This window comes from Arachis hypogaea, chromosome 3 (assembly GCF_003086295.3).
Source record: "Arachis hypogaea cultivar Tifrunner chromosome 3, arahy.Tifrunner.gnm2.J5K5, whole genome shotgun sequence".
Lineage (NCBI taxonomy): Eukaryota > Viridiplantae > Streptophyta > Magnoliopsida > Fabales > Fabaceae > Arachis > Arachis hypogaea.
Window position 1 is genome coordinate 7,264,026 of NC_092038.1, and position 20,459 is coordinate 7,284,484.

The 20,459-nt window shown below is 34.3% G+C and overlaps 1 protein-coding gene across 3 annotated transcripts; it reads right to left on the reverse strand.

Annotated features, from left to right (window-relative positions):
• Positions 1-1,803: 1,803 nt before the first annotated feature.
• LOC112789212 (uncharacterized) lies at positions 1,804-19,907 on the reverse strand. Of its 3 annotated transcripts, none has more exons than XM_025831009.3 (32): positions 19,643-19,907; positions 19,365-19,538; positions 19,041-19,136; positions 17,633-17,702; positions 17,276-17,406; positions 16,834-16,974; positions 16,595-16,752; positions 15,761-15,929; positions 15,564-15,662; positions 15,216-15,293; positions 15,075-15,134; positions 14,812-14,969; positions 14,495-14,696; positions 13,100-13,219; positions 12,120-12,208; positions 11,360-11,464; positions 10,988-11,086; positions 10,685-10,773; positions 9,752-9,900; positions 8,613-8,756; positions 8,412-8,519; positions 7,991-8,101; positions 7,533-7,640; positions 7,309-7,419; positions 6,854-7,029; positions 6,224-6,689; positions 5,788-5,895; positions 5,503-5,561; positions 4,795-5,173; positions 2,701-4,227; positions 2,256-2,460; positions 1,804-2,128 (listed from the first exon to the last, which is right to left on the reverse strand). In XM_025831009.3, the coding sequence occupies exons 1-32, from the start codon at positions 19,748-19,750 to the stop codon at positions 2,028-2,030; spliced, it is 5,898 nt and encodes a 1,965-aa protein (XP_025686794.1). In that variant the 5' UTR covers positions 19,751-19,907; the 3' UTR covers positions 1,804-2,027. The 3 variants fall into 3 exon arrangements, with proteins under 3 accessions (XP_025686794.1, XP_025686796.1, XP_025686798.1); XM_025831011.3 differs by having other exon boundaries at positions 17,633-17,727; positions 19,643-19,788; XM_025831013.3 differs by lacking the exons at positions 16,595-16,752; positions 16,834-16,974; positions 17,276-17,406; ... (2 more) ...; positions 19,365-19,538; positions 19,643-19,907 and adding an exon at positions 16,126-16,248.
• Between the last annotated feature and the right edge of the window lie 552 nt (positions 19,908-20,459).

Here is a 20,459-nt window from a genome sequence, read left to right on the forward strand (position 1 = left end):
TTAAAAAAATGAAAGGAAAATTTTTCTTCTACTTTTAAATAATCCAGGAAAATTGATCATGATATATCCGTTGCGCGAGAGCTGCTTGATGTATCAGAAAGATTGTACGGGAGCTCATGTGGTGCCAGAATGTGAACAGTGGTTGATTTATTTTGAAGGGACCAACATGGAGAGCTTAATCTAACGGTGGTGATTCGTTAGAAACTCTGGTATATGTCAGGGGATTTGTTATTTTTTTATGGCAAAAATCGTCGAAAAAACGGGCATAGTACTGAAAAATAAATAGCAAAAGTAATGATTTATGGTGAAATAGTATAAGATTATAGATGGCACAGACAACTGTAGTGATATTTTCTTTTCCTTTTTTTTTCTTTTGAAACAAACTAGTGATATTTTTAGGTGTGTGGGGTACAGAATGACAAATTAGAGGTGAGAAACAAAAGACTTGACTTTCATGATTGGACCTACGACAACTAGTATATATATAAATAAATAAACATATTAATAAAAATATAGTTAATTGGAAAAGACCATTAACAATTTAAAATTATTGATGCTATTGTCACAACTTTTTGCCAATAACGGGATATATGTGTTTATCATGTCAATAATGAAGCACAAAACTTATATTTACAGCCAGTTTTTGCTTGGGTTAAAGTTGCTTAGCATTCATACACGGTCTGCGAGCTAAAATTGCACTTCCTCTTACCTATCCATTTTTTGCTTTTACATAATAAATTTTCAAAAATAAATAACTTTCTAAAAACGGAAGCTAAAAATTAAAGAAACTTTATAGCCTTAAATAATTATTCCTCAAATTAACAAATTGAAACTGGAATAAACCTTTATCACCATATGCCGGTTTTTACTTATTAGTTAACGAAAGAATCCCCGCTTAAGATAATATTCCAGTACTCCCCCAGCCACAAATGCAGACTATTTTCACGAATTCTACAAACAAGCACATATTTACTTATACAAAACAAACCCCCTCTCCCCTCCGGCTCTTGAACTTTATTTCTGTAAAATTAATTAACCACTATATTGATATTTTTTCTCTATATTAACAAAATAAATCTAAATAACATATTAAATTGTTGATTATTCATTAAAAATTAACTAAAATTAACAAAATCTTTTTTTAAAAAAATTTCGTTATCTTTTAAAAATCATTGTTAATTTTTTTATTTTTTTAATTTTTTTTAAATACATTGACTAAATTTATTATGTAAAATTAAAAAATATTAGTAATTAACAAAATACATAAACATATTCTAGAAAAAGATCATTGATAAAAACACTAACCAATCTCACGAAGTTAATTAAATAATTTTTTTTTCTTGAAAGGCTCGTAGTATTTTCAAAAAATTATCAGAACCCAAATAAGTATTCATATTTTTTTTTCCTTTCTTTTCTCCAAAGATCATTCCTAATACTCGTAACAAGAAGTTAGGATAATAAACTTGGTAAAAAGAAGAAAAAAATCAAAAGCTAAAAGCGAGACCTTATTCCTATTATTTGTATAATGTTAACTAAAGGCCTATAGCTCCAGTATTGCTTGAAAATCATTCACCTACTAATTCTAAACCATAGGCAAAACCAGAAATTTGGCATCCATTGCAAAACACTCATACTGCTATGCCCTTTACAAGGTCCTGATCATGGAGATCCAAAAGACGATGGGCCGATGGAGTCATCACCATCACCGACTAAACATGGCATGACACAGGGACCTCCTGAAGGAAACCAATTTTCGAATGACAATGATGTAGCGCACTACATATCAATAATCACTCCCACTGATGAAGGATGACATCTTTTTTTTCCTTTTTTCTTTTTTTTTTTCTCCCCACAAGAAAGGGATAAACACAAACATATGCTACAAATATGAAGAATAATAATCCACATTTATATATCATGATGTGGAATATCTAGCTACAAGAAAGTAGAAGAAAAAAGAGTTGTGACTAATTGGCACTACGAAAAATTCTGTACAATCAATAATGTTCTCTTATCCAGGGGATGACTCACATGAAATTCTCCGCCTGCAGCAATCCAGGATAGACACACGATATCATCTGTTTTAAAGACTTGCTAGATGCTTTTAGAAAAGCATGGCCCTCCATTGCTGCCAAAGGCATCAAGAAATAAATATTAGACACACTTTTCCAGTAGGCATAAAAAATCTAAAGTGAGAATATTAAAAAGGGCAAACGAATCAAGTGCGGGTACAGACAGAAATATGAATATATTACCACTGAATAAGGATTTGACTTCTTTTGAAAAATCATCCACACGACCTAATACAGGTCTTATTCCGCAAATTTGTAGAACACAAAGTTCTAAGTGCAAGGCCATTTCAAAAATTTGCAGCATTAAGTTGCAAACGTTCTGTGTGTCTCGAGAGGCCCTCAGTTTGTTGGAATCACAAAGCTCAGTAACAATAGCAATTGCTTGATCCTGCACCACAAAGCGAATAAGCTCAAATGAACTTCAAAATATGCACATTTTTTATTCAGATGTGCCATAATGAAGTTGCGCCTTGAAATCAAAATATAAGGAATGAATGAACTGCAAATTAATGTAATTCTAAGTCAATGTGTAAGCACCCTTGCATAATAATAAATCATTCAGAATTCTTCTATATCTTGGCAAATTATAACAAATGAAAGCAGCGCATGCTTCTGAAATTCATTGTACCTGCAGTCCATGCAAAATTTCTGGCATAGGAAGCTCAGGAAAATGTGCAAGATCAACAAAGCCAACCTCCTCAGCCCTTTTAGCAGCACCCTCGGCTTGTAAGCAGAGAAATTTTAATAGAAGAAATGTGATTCTATAAACCTGCACAGCTACAGCGTCAGAAAAGTGTGTTTTTGGAGAAGGATCAGTACTCTCAGATGCTTCACCAGAGATAGATATTGCAGTTGACAAGGAAGAGATCTTCTGTTTTGGCACACATCCAAGTGGTGAGAGAGCAAACCATCCTTTTCTACTACTGATGTATGAAGGGTTCAAGAAAATTTCAAAATCCTCTTTCGTAGTAGGTGGACACAATAGAGGGGCATTCTGGCTTGAAAAATCACCAAGACGTTGAGTTCCCCTGCTAATAAAGGCTAAAAGATGGATACATTTCTCTCTGAGCTGTCTATCTACATCTTTTATCGCCTTAATCCATAAACTCCAATGTTTTGCAAGCTCACACATGAGCATCAAAGTATGTTCTGTTTCTTTAAGAGTGGCAAAAGAAATCCCTGATCTCTGTGCCCGAGGTCTTTTCTTGTCATGATCATCAGAAGGAAGGGCTGGGGCATTTAGAGAAGAAAAAATAAGATGAGCCTTCTCTGAGAAAAAGTAAGGTATCATGCTGTTCACAATAGCAGTTCCGGAAGAACTGTCTCCTAAGGATTGAAGGGTAGATGTAATCACAGCTAATCCAAGTCCCCAAATGTCTTGGGGGGTTTCAGACTTCTCATATGAGCTGACTGGATTCTGGCTTCCACTTCTTGAGAAAATCTCACAAGATTCGGCAAACAACACTCTCAGTGACGACAAGAAACCAGAACTATAAAGCATCTCAGCACCTCCTCTAACTCGTGCAACGGTTAAAAAGAATTTCAATATCATTGGAATCGAGGGCGAAGTTTTATCTTGGAGTTTTAGCATAACAAGCTGCAGCTGAAGATGACTCTGCAGGATAGGTAGCCAAGTCCTTGGCATCAAGAAGCTTCTCAATATCAAGTCTATAACAGACAGTGACAGCATACCATGCTCTGAAGTTGTTATGCAATTGCAAAGAACGGGTAGCAGGCCTAGGGTTGCATTTGAAACCTTTGAGAAGTTCTCGTCAGAACTCTCATCTGCCACCCCATCTGAATGTGATTTGAGGGAGTTGAACTGTAGTACCAAAAGCAGCAATGTCAGCAATAGCACCATGATATCATCAGCCCCAGAAGGCAACCTCTTAATTTCACTCAACAGCTTGAGACCTGAACTTGCACATTTCAAAACAAGTAGAGATGCAGATAAGGGGATGCTCCTTCTGACAGTTCTCATCAAGTGGAAAAGCAATTCTACTTGAGAAGCAAGAAAATTGAATACATCTTCGGAGGCATCAAGAACAGGTGATAACGTTTCAATTGTTGCAAGCAAAGACTTGCAAATACTATCTATGCAGGAGATTACAAGTTCATCTGGGATCCCCTCTTCTTTAGTAGCCTTCCCTAACAACTGCATGAATACGTGAAAAAATAAATAAATAAATTCAATATTGAACAGAGACAATCCACCACCAAAGGGCAGAAAGATGAAAAAACTTGAATGATTATACCAATTAAAAAGAATTTATCATGTTAGGGTATATATACCCTGTAACAAACTACAAAGATTGGATAAAAGTTTTATGCTGCCATTCAGGAAAAAAAATAAAGGAACTCTTCATGAACAGATCATTTCACTCCTATTGGACATTTATACTCAGCACGATAAAACCACTCGAACCATAGCAGTATACTATTAGCAAAACAAAATGTTATAATCACACCTTCACATGACAATAGTTAAAAAATGAGGAAAATAGTTCTGGATATTTTATTGCAGCTTGTTAAAACATCCTATTTTCCATATATCAGAATCATGCATAGGCACTAAGCAGATTTGCTGAAATTCGTAAGGAGATAACTAAGCAACAGCACTATTGAGCAATCATGTGAGTATTCCAACATTTGAAAGTTATAACTCTATCTCTATCACTCAGTTGGAATATGAAATAAAAGGTGTTCAAATTTAAAGTCTCACATTATCATGGCAAACAGCCAAAACAGCTATTAATCCTTTTGATGCAGAAAGCCTTGAACTTGACAGCAACATAATTGAGTTTGCATCCTGCAGAAAACTCAACATAGTTTCTGCAATATCCCTAGATGTTCTCCAATGAGAACAATCCCAAACATCTAGTTTCATATCTGCTCGCAATCGTTTCAGGTCAAACAAGTATACATTCTTCACAAGAGAGTCTTCATTGAACTGGTGTTGGTAGGTTCCCAAAAAATTTGATTCAATGAGATACTGAGATAGTTCTTTGAATGGTCCAATACCAATTTTTCTCCCTTCAAGCTCTCCTTGTAAATGATAAAAGAGGTCACTGAGTATCAACTTCTTCAGTTCTTTTCCCTCACTATACAAATTAAGAAATAGAACCTAATTATGATAAAGGTGAAGTCAAGATATAAATTGTACGATGGGGGAAAAAAGATTACTTGTGACTATTGTTAAATTGTTGAGAATCTCATTAATAAATTTGGTCCTCAATTTGTTATTTCAGCTTAATATTTGAGATAGAATGATGGGTAAACAGAGAAAATAAGTGGTCTAAATGTTAATTGGAGAAATGTATGATAATATGGAGAGCAAAAAGAAAAACAATTCATCAATACTGCAAGTTTGTGATACTCAAACACAATGTAAATGATATAGAAATCCTTTTATTTAAGAACTAGAAATCACCTGTAACCGCGCTGTGAGTATTGAGACAACAATTCAGAGAAAGCAGGATGCATGCTCAACTGCAAACAGGAAACAATTGTACATGTAAATTAGAAAACACATAAAATAGTCAATGAGGTGAAAACTGATTTCATATATATATATATATATATATAACCAAAAGCTCTGGCTAGTAGCTTTTTCTTTTGAAGCCTGACATCTTAATAAAACTTCACGATTAAACACGTGCACCATAGCAAACAGGAATATTACAGTATCCCAAAGCAAAGAAATTAGATGTTGAACCTTTATGAGGTTTCCATGAATCTTCTGAAGCAATGACACAGATAAACTTCCCGAGTCACCAACAGCTAATTTTTCCATCACATGAACAGAGAATGAATTGGTGGCCACCTGAAAATTTACATCCAGTTGCATAATAAAATTATACACCTTCATGCTGTACTTGAATTAGAAAAGGAATACTAATTTCTAATCTAATAATATTATTGTATTGCATATAAACTTTTATATAGGATAAAAGTTGCATTTAAGTAGAATATTGAACAGGTATTGAATGGTGACATAACAACGAGAAGAATCACTATTTATCTTAGTATGATCACAAGACCAGACAACGACAACAAAATAATGAGAAGGCGGCCTATAAAATTAACTGAATCACAACAAAGACAACCACACCTATTAAACCAACAGGAGATTGGAAAAAAAAAAAGCTAACCTTTGCACCATAATATATATCATTCTTATATCCACAACAAGTATATGACTTTATTAGTTTTTGTAAGACAGAATCTTTGAACCATGAAGACCAGATTCCCTTAAGTTCATGAAAATCTGTGGTATTAGATTTGTCAGATTTTGTGGCATTTTTCTCCTTGTCCTTAGATTCATCCTTCCCAAGTAACTCTGCATGCAACAACTTTTTCTGCAAAAACAATTCATATGCCATGATTCTGAGAATGGCAGATTGACAATGGAAACTGTATGCCAGATTGCAAGCATCTTCTTCTTTTACACTTTCAAGTAAAGGGATCTCAGTGTTGGAAACATTTGAGATTGCGTCGGCCAAGTGTCGCCAAAACTTTCCATAGCTTCTCAAAATTTCTAAGAGATTTGCATATTGAGGAGACCCTTGCCACAGGGAAACCATGAAGTTAAGTACACTAAGCAGTATCCGAGGCTTGCTGAAGATAAATAGTAAAGTACAATGAGTAACTTATTAATTAAAATTAGCAGAGAAATTAAGCAGTGAAAATGGAGATTAAAGTTTCCTTAAAAAGAGAAAGAGAAAGAAAAAACATGCAGATGCAAAAGGAACATTTTTCCCCGTCCCGCCCATAGGTTCTACCTTTTGATCAAATCACATGCCCTCTCAATGTAGAGCATAAGCGCATCTAGTAAACTTGATTTTTTGGATACTAGCGGTACCAGAGAAGTTTCACTACTTTGCGACTTTGGATCCCCAGTATTATGTTGGTCTTCATTGCCGGCATCTGGAGCAAAGATAGCAACAACAAAAGCAGCCTGCAACAAGGAACATCAATTCAGAATATGATGCTTGAACAAGGGATTTTCACCACCCCCTGACCCAATAATGATGGAACAGAGCCCTGAGAAAAACTAGAAAATTAGATGTTGGCCTGTCATGATGCAATATCCTCATGAAAACTCAACAAACAGTAGACACATCTACTCATGAAAGAAGTGATGCAAAAAGTTGTAGCATTCATTTTGAAATGTGTTTAAGAGGGGGTGGGGGATAACAGTGTCAACAGCAGAAAATTTACAACATATGATATAGACCTGGTAACGTGCTGCAGAAGTGAATAAATTAAGTGTTGCAACAAAAAGGTCTTCATTTGATAGCAGTTGCTCCTGCAGTATGTAGCTTGCAGAACGCCTCAAATCCATGATCTAAAACCAGTTAGAAGATTATCACTTAGGTCAAAATAACACAAGTAAAGTTGCAGAAAATTTCAGAAGAAAAAAAGAAAATAAAGTTGTAAGATGAAACTACAATGCCAAACCTCCTCATTATCAGGAGCAAAGAACGTGGTTCCATACGAAAATGGTTGACAACAATCTGCCGTGACAAATAACATTGAAATGAACTTGACAGCACCCAACTGGATGGCCTAGAAAGATATCAGTCTTTAATAAAATGAAATGATGAACTATACTAGAAGCAAATGGATGAGCAGGCATGCAAAACAATATAGGAAATTAGGAATGTAATCAATGTCAGTTCATTGTTCAGCAAATGTAATCAATACATAACAGTAACAGAGTAAGAAAACACAAGTTTCTAAAAGATCTCTAATTGATGGAACAAAAAGAGAGCAGAAATAAGCAGATTAGTTATTGTTCAATAAAAAGTAAAACTCGTTGTCACATTCCTAGTGATTAGTTGAGCAAAAGCACAAGGCATTTAAATAAAAAAATCAATGTAATAGCACTAAATTTCCAGCGTGGCTAGTATTCTTACAGGATCCCGGAAGTATGAAATCAAAGAAGTAACAGAAGTGATAAGAGGAACTGATTTGGTTGTGCATGAGAACACTGCTTGGAGAAAAACGGGAAAGCTGGAAGAGTTATCCTGACATCACACAATAACTTTCAGTGTGTCCATTTATGCAAATATATTAGGAATATAGAGCATATCAAACAAAGAATTAATGGATAGCGGAAGGCAGAAAATATGATCTGCAGCATAAAGACAATTATGCTTAAAACTTCTTAAACAAACAACAAAAGAAAAGCATGATATCCATCCATGATCCATCACATCAACATAGCAATATCACATGGATTCCTGTAATCATAACCATCTGTAACTATTAAACTATTCCATTTATACTCATTTAAGATAAAAAAAAAAAAAGAAACTCTCTAGCTTTCCCCTATACCTTTGACAGTCTAGTCAGCATAACCACAAGAATGTCCAAGACAGATCCTATAGCAAGCTGTATCCCCTCAATTTCCATTGGATCAAAGAGGCGACTTACATGCAGTTTCTGGTAAAAGAGATATTTTTGTCAATATGATGTAGGAAAAAGCAAAGTAGATTAACACAAGGATGAAAAGAAATAAGTTTCAATATTTGTAACCTCCAAGGCTTGGGCAGTAGTGCAAGCAATTTGGAAGAGTGTGTTGTGGATGGAAGAATCAGAGAATAACACCTTGTGTATGATCTCTCCCAACTTTCCATAACAGGGCATCGACTCCAGGCATTTTTTCATCAATTCAAGAACCTGCAAAAGTATCCCAAAGTTAGCCATGGGCATAATCTATCTTAATTCTTATATATAAAACCTATAATTAGTTTTAATAATCACTCTCAACTGTTATTGCAACAAATTAGAAGCAACCGAGATAGACTGCTACTAATGGTGGATGCCAAAGATAGCAACCCAAAAAGCAGCCAACAATAACAGATCATAATAGCTTGTGTTTCATTTTCATATTAATTAAATAAAATTATCCATGTACCTTTACGCAATAAGTTAAACTTGTAGGAGAAATAGTTTCATGTCATCATGCAAAGCATGCATAACTAAGAGGTCGAGTTTAATCTTGGCTTCCCCTCCTCCAAAAGTATCCCAAAGTTAGCCGCGGGCATAATCTATCTTAATTCTTATATATAAAACCTATAATTAGTTTTAATAATCACTCTCCACTGTTATTTAAACAAATTAGAAGCAACCGAGATAGACTGCTACTAATGGTGGATGCCAAAGATAGCAACCCAAAAAGCAGTCAACAATAACAGATCATAATAGCTTGTGTTTTATTTTCATATTAATTAAATAAAATTATCCATGTACCTTTATGATACGTGCTCACTTTACCCAATAAGTTAAACTTTTGGAAGAAATAGTTTCATGTCATCGTATCAAAGCATCCATAACTAAGAGGACGAGCTTAATCTTGGCTTCCCCTCCTCCCCTTTTTTATCCTTCCAAATAAAAGTTAAATTTCAGCACAAAGTAGGGTGGGTGGGCCATTATCAACACGTCATAGCCAAATGAGGATCTTAAATGAGCAGACATCTTAGATATAACATAATTCGTACCCAATAACTTAATCTTTTGAAAGAGATGGCTTGATAATAATACTAAACCAAGTTAACAACTAACATGAAGAATTATAAGCACTTTAGTCATCCAGAGTATCAAAATTATTCTAATAAAGATTAACTAAAAAAGACAACACAATCTTCATGGCTTCAAACAGATTAAGGAGTTACCTTCAACATTATTTTCCATCTGGTTTGCTTTATCTTGTATTTCCAATACTGGTGATTGACTAGGACAAATTGTACAGAGAAAATGATCAGTGCCAGGAGAGCATCATTCTCCACCCCTGTCTCTACAAGCTGTATGGTGAAGTCCAGCACTGCAAGATTTTTTTTTTTTTTGTAAAGAAGAATTTCATTAAGAAGAGAAAGATGATACAAATTAAAGCATAAGGAATCCTCTATACAAAAGCAAAAGCAAAAGACAAAAGATTTATCTATAAAGTATAGCTTTCCAATCTCTCAAGTCTCAACATATCCAAGAGGGATGTTCCTTATAAAGATCATTAAGATTACGACTAAGGCATAAGAGTATTTAGAAAAAACAAAACGAAACATAAACAACACAAGACAAAACAACAAACAAAAAGAAATGCGCACAGAATTTTCACAAAACCAAGCCAAATCAACAACTCGTGAATAGTTCTTTATTACAAAAAAAAATTAGCTTGTCTCTGCATCAGTAGATTGTAATAAAAGTTAATAGACAACTCATATTTGTGTCAACATTATAGCCCTTGTTTCCTATCGGATCATAATTATTAATTAATTTCCTACATTACAGTGAAAGGTGCTCCTAGATAAGCATAACACCATGAAAGAATTCTAATTCTGATGTAACACTGGAACTAGATAAATTTTTCAAAATAACCATACTGTAGGTTAAGACCCAGTTAGAAATGTTGTTGTTTTGAACATCTGGAAGAAAGAAAAAAAAATAGATAACATGCCATAACCATTGTAAAATATTTCGAAGATATAGACCTATTTTCATGTAGTCAAACCAAAGCAAGCCATAAGCACAACACAAGAGACACAAACAATAGGAGTAACAGACCACACCAAATTACTAATAAAATGAATTAGAAATTGTATCAGACGTACCTGATATTGCCAAGGGGCAGTCACTACTGTTCATCTCACAATCAGTTAAAATCATCCTTGCCAGTTTGCTGGAAAGCAACCATGACCCACTGGGAAAGACAGAAATATTGGTAGATATAACTTCCTCTAGATCAAAATATATCGAAAATTGATAGCAATAAAATCTACTGACACCAAAAGGCCACCAGAAAAATGTAAAAGAAATAGTTGGAAGTCATACAAATGAGGACAATTTCAAATCAATTTATTAACTACAGTAAGTTTTTATTTTTATATGCATACTGTTCTAAAAATAGGGTTTACCTTGAGAAGCCATTGTTGCCTACACTGAACACGGCAGTCTGCAAATTGATATCAAATAGATTTGCATTTAAAGCAACTGTTGTAACATTAGCTGGAGAACTGCACAGGAAAGGGGGAAAAATTTATTCAGACTTGTGAGTCTCAAATAACATCATTAATTCAGGGAAGAAAAAATGAAGATCCAATACCAAAAAGCATTGAAGTCAACAGGAAAAGGATTTGAAAAAATCCACAAAAATAGTATGATTTGCTTATTCTCAAGATACAAAATCATATCAATTCATTGATTTGGGAAATTTTATTTCTGTTAACCTTGAGATGTAGAAATGAAACGAAATTGCTCAACTTCCACGTAGCATAAGTTAAATTTACCAAATCAACATAGTCACCAAGATCTTGATGGCCATTGACATAAGTGCAGCACTACAGGAATTCAGAGGCAGGTTTTTAACCAGATTACAGATGATCTCAACCACCCTGAAAAAACAAGGAAAATTAATCAATCAAGACACTCAGTACCACATGCAAAACCCCCTGCCAGGGGGTTAAAACAAATTAGAAAATTAAACAAAGATGTAAAAGAGCAATAATAAATAAAAAGGTAAAGTACTTTTTTGGTCCCCCAACGTTTGGGGTGAATCCTATTTTGGTCCCTATCGTTTTACTTGTCCTATTTTTATCCCAAAACGTTTAAAATGGCATTAATATTATCCCACCGTCAAATTCCTCACTAACAATTAACGAAATTGATGTAGTATTAATAAAGATTTTGTTAAAACTATGTTTACTCAATCCCCTTCTCCCATCTTCACCCTCTCAACAAGCCCAAACCTCATTTTCTTGCTCCTTTTTACACTAGGAGGAAGAAGGGAATAGGAGAATGGGGTTTGAGCTTGTTGAGAAGGTGAAGGTAGGAGAGAGGGGTTGAGCAAACTAATTTTAACAAAAGCATTATTAATAGTACATCAATTTCGTTAATTGTTAGTGAGGAATTTGACGGTAGGATAACATTGATGATACTTTAAACATTTTGGGATAAAAATAGGACGATTAAAACGTTATGGACCAAAACAGAATTCACCCCAAGCATTGGGGACCAAAACAGTACTTTATTCTAAATAAAACAATTTACCAGACATTCTTTTCAATCTGCTCGTTCATCAGGCCAATAGCATGGAACTGTAGAGAGTTGCTAATGTCTAACACAGCAAAACAGACAGCCTGCATATAGTAAGTGAATATGTGATTTTGAGAAGAAGTAGAAGAAGAGGGGATAACGTTATGAGACGCACAAAGAATTCACGTAAGTTGGTACAAGCTGGGAGGCCATTTTAGGGTAAAATTGGACTTCAGACAACCTAAAATTCCAAAATAGTCTACATTTAGCTCACTCCGGCTTGGGATGTCCAACAACCCAAATCACAGGCTCCTAGATCAGGGCTCAGCAATACAGAATATCCTACAGGCTAAAGGGCGAATGCAGAACCATGGCAGGGAAGGTATGTTGTGACAAATGTAAGGAACATCTTGTAACTCACAAAGTTTGCAATGGCAGGGCAGCTGTTCCATCACTGCCCCAATAGCATGTAGGTTAAACTAATGTTTCATTTTATAACTAATTACGCTGGAAGCCTTCATGGTAAATTAGGTAAATCCAACAAATACAAGAAACAATATTATGAGGTGAGCAGATCATAGTAAGTCAAAATCAACAATCGACCAAAGTTGATCAGGCATACAAAGATCATTGCTAGAAGTGATGCACTGATCTTAGTGTTAAAAGTGCTACTTAAAAGTCTAATCACATGATGCCATCCACGACGCATATAACATAATAGTAAACAGTGTATTACATTTTCATAAATAAAGCCATGAAGGCAGTTACAATCTTTATCAAGCAGTGGCCAATTTTTTTAAGGGCAGCCCGCTGCACAGGCATCCCCGTGTTAATGCAGACTCGCAAAGTCTGGGGAAAGGCTACAGCCAAAGGGTGTAATGTATACAGCTAATTACATCAGTGGTTGTTTCCACATCTTGAGACAACTCAACTATTGCACCAAGGCTCTCCTTCTGACTAATTTTTTAACAAAATAAATAAATAAATAAACTTACAGTATTAAAGGACACCAATCTGCTGAGCAGGTCAAGCGTGCAAAGAACTTCCTCCTTGTTATTCAAGTACACATCTTGGGCCAAACGTAGGAGCAAAAGAAACACCCCAGATGGAGCATACTAGAAGAAGATTTTGTCAGCATAAAAATGAGGAAGTTTTATGTTGAGATATGAAGCCCTCCCCAAAAAATAATATAATATTCAACTACATTTTTTAACTGTTGCAAAAATTTCATAGTCATTATTATCCACTATAATAATAGCAATCATAGAATTCTCCTTACTGTACACATGATTTTAATTTTTTCTGAACAAAAAGGTTATCATCCAATTTCATCTAATCTAATTGAACATCCTAATTTTGACAAGTAAAAGAGGAGGGAGGAGGGGGGAGCACAGACTGTGAATTTAATAAGGTATATAACAACAAAAGGGCCATTTATGATTTTCAACACAAGAATACTTGACGAATAAAAATAAAATTTAAAAAAAAAACACTAAGCAATTATATTTAAAGAATAACACTTGAGACTGAAAAGATATGTCATGGTCACCAAATAATTTATAGAGAATTTTACACATTTTGCTAGTTTGGGACAGGCGAGCAAGTACAATCATCAAATTAAGTATAAATAAAATAAATACCTAAAATCAGCAGTGGTGACATTCAAGCAAATGACTTTTAACATTGTTACAACACAGTATTTAAAAAAGGGTCAAGTATATTTTTTGTCCCTGAAATTTGACAAAAGTTTCAAAAATACCCCTAAGTTTTATTTTGTTTCAATTTTGTCCTAGAAGTTTCCGATTTGCATCAATATACCCCTGACGGCTAATTTTTCAAAAAATTTAAGACCAATTCAACAACAATTTCATAAGAACAACCCTCAACACAAGCAAATCAAACATAATTTTCATGCATTATTGTTAGATTGGTCTTAAATTTTTTGAAAATTAAGCCGCCGAGGGTATATGTGATGCAAATCGAAAACTTTTGGGACAAAATTGAAACAAAATAAAACTTAGGAGTATTTTTGAAACTTTTACCAAACTTTAAGGACAAAAAGTATACTTTACCCTTTAAAAAATAAATAAAATCTTTCTTTCAGGAAGTCAGACCAGCCTCACTAATGTGATCAATTGGCAGTGTTTCAGGTTACTGGATATTCCAGACCTATCCTTTCCTAAGGCAAACAACAACAATAATGACAACAACAAAGCCTTATTCCACAATAGGGTTGGCTACATGGATCAAACGATGTCATTGAACCCTATCATGTAGCATGTCTATAGTAAGACTGTTTAGATGTAAATCTCCTTTACTAAGGCAAAGAGGAGACAAAATAGCAATATTACATAAGCAACATATAAGAAATAAAATCTATAAATCATCACCTCCCATCGCACGAGGGCAGTATCCTCTCCAACAAATTTCAAGACACGCCCACGAGTACCAGGAGGAATAAAAAAACCCTCAACTCCAGGAACTTGCACTGCCTGTCGTGCCTCAACCATATGAGAGGCATCATCTACCTGTGAATCACTGCTAATCTCGAACAAGGATGATACACCAACAGACTTATCTAGAAAGTTATACCTGTTGTAAAAATGTATCTAAGAATCATTTCCAACAACTGTGGAGAAACTAGGTACTGTTGTCTTTGAGAGGCCAACGGCAGTGTCATTCCAATACATGAATTATATATACTTACACACATTCTGCAGGCCAAGTGCCTTCACAAAGGGAAGACAAGAGCCGTACAAGTTCAAGAGTCCTGACAGGGAACTCGCTCTCCAGGTTGTAAAGAAGACACCGAACTGGACCATCAATAAAACTTTCCTTGTCCCAAAACTGAGTACATAGTGACTCCTGAAATTTAACAAGCAAGGTTCTTAAATCAATAATTGTTCACTAACAGATATCATGCTACTAAAGCAGCGAATGACCTGAAGAACAATGATTATACATCCAAACCTCTCCATGGTAGATCTTGCAAAGAATATCCAGTATCAAAGCAGGGTTACCGTCCTCTAGCTGTACCAATTTTAGAGCAGATCAAATGAGAAAGTGATACATAATCTCCTTAAAACAAACTACAGATTTTACAATCCATACCTGAAGGTTGACCTCATAAGATGCAATAAATGCAGATATGAATGTCCTCAAAACACTGCGATAACCAGACGCTGGGCCCTAAATGGAAGTGAAAAATTATTAGCTGTACAATAATTCAGATGGCAGACCACAAAAAAAAAATTATGAATAAATAAAGTACAGGTACAATATCGATATTATGTGTATAAATATTAAAATATATCATGCCTATTTTGCTAACAATAAGCATAATTCAGTCAAATAAATGGTTGAATGCTTCAATATAAAATATTTTAAGTGTAGAAAATCAATGTTTGACAAAATTTATCCACTACATCACATCATGCTACCGAACAAAGAATGACGTACATCATACTCCTTGAAGATGTCACACTCAAGAATTTCAAGACAGTAACGTAAGAATCCAGCCTCAAAGGCTTGACGAACATAACCAATGTGATCAATCTCCTGAGTGAAGAGCAAGAAAAGAGGTTATCTTTGTAATACAAAAGCTCATGCTTAAGTCATCAATAAACAACAATCTCACATATAACTCAACCGCATACCATTAGCTCATTGGTCCCATTTTTACCCGGAAGTGTCAAGAGCAGATAAAGAAATACTGCCCAAGCTAGAACAAGAGGACCAGCTTCATTCATTTCAAAACCACTGAAAGTAGAAACTAGTGCATCGATCTCTTGGACATTATTCAAGGAAAAAGAACATACACCCTTCCTGTAAAAGCAAAAAGAGATTTTTACCGCACTTAACGAAAAAAAATATTTAGTTCCTAAAAGAAAAATAAGAAAAAAATCATAAAATAAAAGCAGTCTAGTATAATATTAAGAATACCACATCCATTTCACCAAGAATGTAGAATTTGACTGAAACCGACCATCAAACCGAAACAATAAATAGCACTACACCATACCAACTCATAAGCAAACATTCCTATCCAAGGCATACATCATAGCAGCAATAGGCAAGACCAAAGAACCCCCTCAAAAGAGTCACAGAAATAAAGGCTTTGACGATCATAGTACAATAGACTTCGCTGAAAAACAGAACAGAAGTATATGAAATTTCTTGATGATTTGAGAGAAATCTAGTTATTGAACGAAATATCTAGGGATGGCAACAAGGCAAGTCCAAAAGAATGAATATCTGCTTCATGGTTGCCTAAGACCCCAACACATTATTGTCAACAACGATTTTATTTTAGGTTCCAGATAGAGAATGAGACCAAAAATTCAGCCAGTCATTGCACCAAAAATAAGGTTTTTCAAAGTATGGACCCGCAAATAGTGTTTCATTGGTTGACCTATAAGAGTAAAAAGAACATACCATCCCACAATGTTTGGCTTCGTAAGTAAAAAAGCAAAATAATCAAGTATGCTGACCTATAAGGTCTTTCATCATGAACCATTTGAAGCATATTCTCCAAGTTCAGTGTTTCTATTAAAATAAGAAGCAGCTGAACTTTAGTATGGTAAGACAACTGTTGTGCTTCTGTAGTTATTGCCAGCTTCCCCAAGTTATAGTCACCAAGTAAGATCCCCTGGATCCATGAAGATTTCAGGATTAGATTATGAAGATATCACAGAGCAAACTAATCAAAAGCATAAGTGTAGTAATATACCTTGTAAAGAGAACAAAACCTCTTCCATATTTCAGCACTACATGTACAAAATGAGTCATAGTATCCAAGAAAAAGGATATCTAAAATCAAGTTGTCTTCAATTAGAGTCTCCTCAGACCACAGAGTAAAAAGATCAACATCCTTCAAGCATTCCACAATTTGCACATGTTGAGTCATTAAGAAATTAATATTTAGGTCATTAGAGCATTTACATCATGAAGAAACCAAACACAGGCAGAGAAAAATTCACATTAGAAGATATTGTTCAAACATGGAGTGTCTCACTTGCTCTATAGTGTATACTTTTATAGCATTCCAAGTCTCATAGACATGCACCAAACTAATCAACAACACGCACAAGGATAGCAAGAACACAATGCAAAAAAAAAAAAAGAAGAAGAAAGATTCAGCTAGCAGCCTAGCCCATGGAGAAGAAACATACCATTTGTTCGGGGAAGCTGCAAGACAAATGGTCCTCGAAGAATGATACTAACTTACTTTCTAGCTGATTATCAAACAGCTTTTTTGCCTCCTCCCTAACAATATTGTCTTCAGATATAGAACCAATATAAACTACATGAAGAGTCAAAAGCCAAAATAACATCAACTAGAAAGTTCAACTAATAGAAGCCAGAAAAATGAAAATATTCAATAAAACTATAATTCGATACAATATAAATGTGTGCATGCCTGCACACATGCACACGTGAAGCATTTGCAGTATGTCTGCACTTTCCAGAACACAAAACAGACAGAGCAAGTATTGTATGGTCATAAAAACATCATGATATATACTTACTAGCATGCATGAGAATCCACCTTATGCACTTCAGCAAGCATTGTCGCTCCATGTAATATTGAATCAACATCTCCACAACATAAAGGAAATGAAATCTGAATCAGTAACTTAAAAGCATCAGAAATTATAAGTATAATTGACAATAGCTATCCCAATATTTTACTAAACAAATCCCCAAGAATCATCCAACTCGAACCAGACCTTATAATGTTTGGAAGGACCTAAAATGCCTAATTTGGACCAAATCAAGTATGCAACGAAGGCAATACAAAGAGACAAAATATGATTAATAATTAAAAATAAATTGTTTGTAAACAACAATTACAAGAATTGGAATAAAAATGGTTGCAGATAGATGGACCATAGAGACAGGGTGCAACAATTGACCAAGCCTTGTCCCAATAGGAAGATTAAATTCTAAATTGTCTAAATTAAGCACCCAAGTGATTCAACTATTGAAACAAGACTACGTGTCGTTATTAACTAATTCTTCTACCTGGAGTTTTCTTTGTCTACTTATACCTATTGGACTATGTTCAACTTGATCTACTCTCCTTATAGCACATCCTTAGGTCATCTACACATATGACCAAACCATCTAAAATGATCTTCTACCATATCTTTTATACTAGGTGAAACCACAAATTTCTCCCTAACCCATCAATTTATAATCCTAACTCGGCTAGTCACTATGCATCATCCATCCAATGCAACATTCTCATATCTGCAACACAGTTTATTTTCTTGTTGGTTTCTTGCCATCCAACATTCAATTGAATACTACCTCACAAGTGTTAAAGCTGTTCGGTAAAAGCTTTACTTAAACTTGAGTGGTACTTTTCCATCAGAAATAACACCCAAAGCTCTTTTCATTTATTTTCATCCACCTATTCACCTAACTAGATTCCTACAACCACACATCCCGCTACATTGATGGCAAATAATGTATAAGTACATATTCAAGCATTTTAATCAAGCTCATCGTGTTATCCGCAAGACCTAAAGAAGAACATTAAATTTAAACATCTAGCAAAGTACAAATAAGTAACTTGAAAAAATGTAATACATGGTTGTAAATCTTTAAGAATTATGTCAAATCTTCCAGCTTTCAAGTTCCAATTGCTAGTGTCAGTCTCAAACAATAAATGTCAACAAAAAATTTGAAAAAATAAAAAAAAATTATAAACGAAGAATTCATAATATTGATGGTAAAAAATACAAGTGGAAGAAGGATAAGAGGTCCTCCATACAATAGCCAAACAAAACAGTAACTTTAGAGAATCCTTCCGCTTATGACTTCACACAATTTAATAAAGTTAATTGCGCAACAATTGGCCACTGTCAAAGTCAGCATCTAACTACATCTATGTTATAAAGGATAGTAGGTAGGTGACTGAATGACACTAACCATGTGAAGAAACTCTGGAAACATCAAACTAGGAGCCACACTGTTATTTTTAATGGACCTTTCCACAAGTATGTATGATTGAACCTCATCTAGTAGCTGAAACAAAAAACAGAGGCGCGTTAAAAAACACCAAAAACTTGTCCATCCAGCAGCACCGCAATCTCAGAAGTCAGAACAATATTACTTGCCATGAACTTTCAAAGTTACAATTCCAAAACATAATTGAACTTGCCTATAAGCAATTCAGATACTCCATATCATAACTAATAATCCAAACCAAAACTATAACGCGATGATGATAACATAAGCAAGCAAGCAACTCACCAAGTAGGAGCTAATCTGAAGAGCTTTATCTTTGAGCTCAGGTTGAACTGTGAGCTCATGAGATCCAATTTTCAGCTTCTTCGAGTTCAAAGCTTCCTTTGACTTCTGACTCGGTGGCTTGAAGCGCAAGAGCAAGTCAGCGAACCACGAATGGTTTTCCTTCAACTTCTTCGCCTAAATTATACCAAAAAAACATAAAAGGCAGAATGAATAATTGAGGTAAAAGCACAAATTTATACACGCAAACTGTAAAGAGAGAGAGAGAGATGAGGTTGTACCAAATTTGGTGGAAGATCTGAGGAGGGGGATAAGTTTTCGAGCTGAGTGAAGAAGAGAGTGAATGAGTCCCACCAGAGGGAAGCGTCGACGGAGCAGGTTTCCGCCATTGTTGAAAGAAAAAGAAGAAATGTAAAACCCTAACACTATAAAACCCCTGAGAAATGGAAACAATATAGATTTGATTTTTCTCTTTTCGCGCTTACTATACTCTGTCACTTTGAGATACTGCTACGACGTCACACTATTATACACTTGTACGGGTACACTAAAAAATGTTCACGACTTTTTAACAATAAAAGAACTCAACACATTATTTTAACTTTTTAAGACGTGATAAAAATATCTAATTATTAAAAATATTTTTAAAAAACATAAAAATAAAATTTTGTTAATTATCACAAAAAAATTTAAAAATTAAAAAATTTATAAATCAAATGTTTATTCTTTTTTAATATATCTTTAAATTAAATATATAAATATTATACGAGACACAAAATTAAGTTGTTTGTCAATTATTAAAAAAATATTTTAAATTATTTTTGTGACGTTTTAAAATATTATTAAGATATTTTATTGATATGAAATTTAAAAAATATTTTTGCCGATAATTTTGATAATTCTAAAATTAAAATATTCTTTTCTCTCTTTGCTTTTTAAAACTTTTAAAAATACTAATTTACTTTAATTCCTAATATTTTAAATAAACTGTAATTCTATTTTTACTCTTTCCATTATCTCTCATCTCAATTTTAAACCATTAAAGCAATCCTCTCTTCTTTTTCCCCTCTCTTTTCAAACACAACCATAACTGTATTC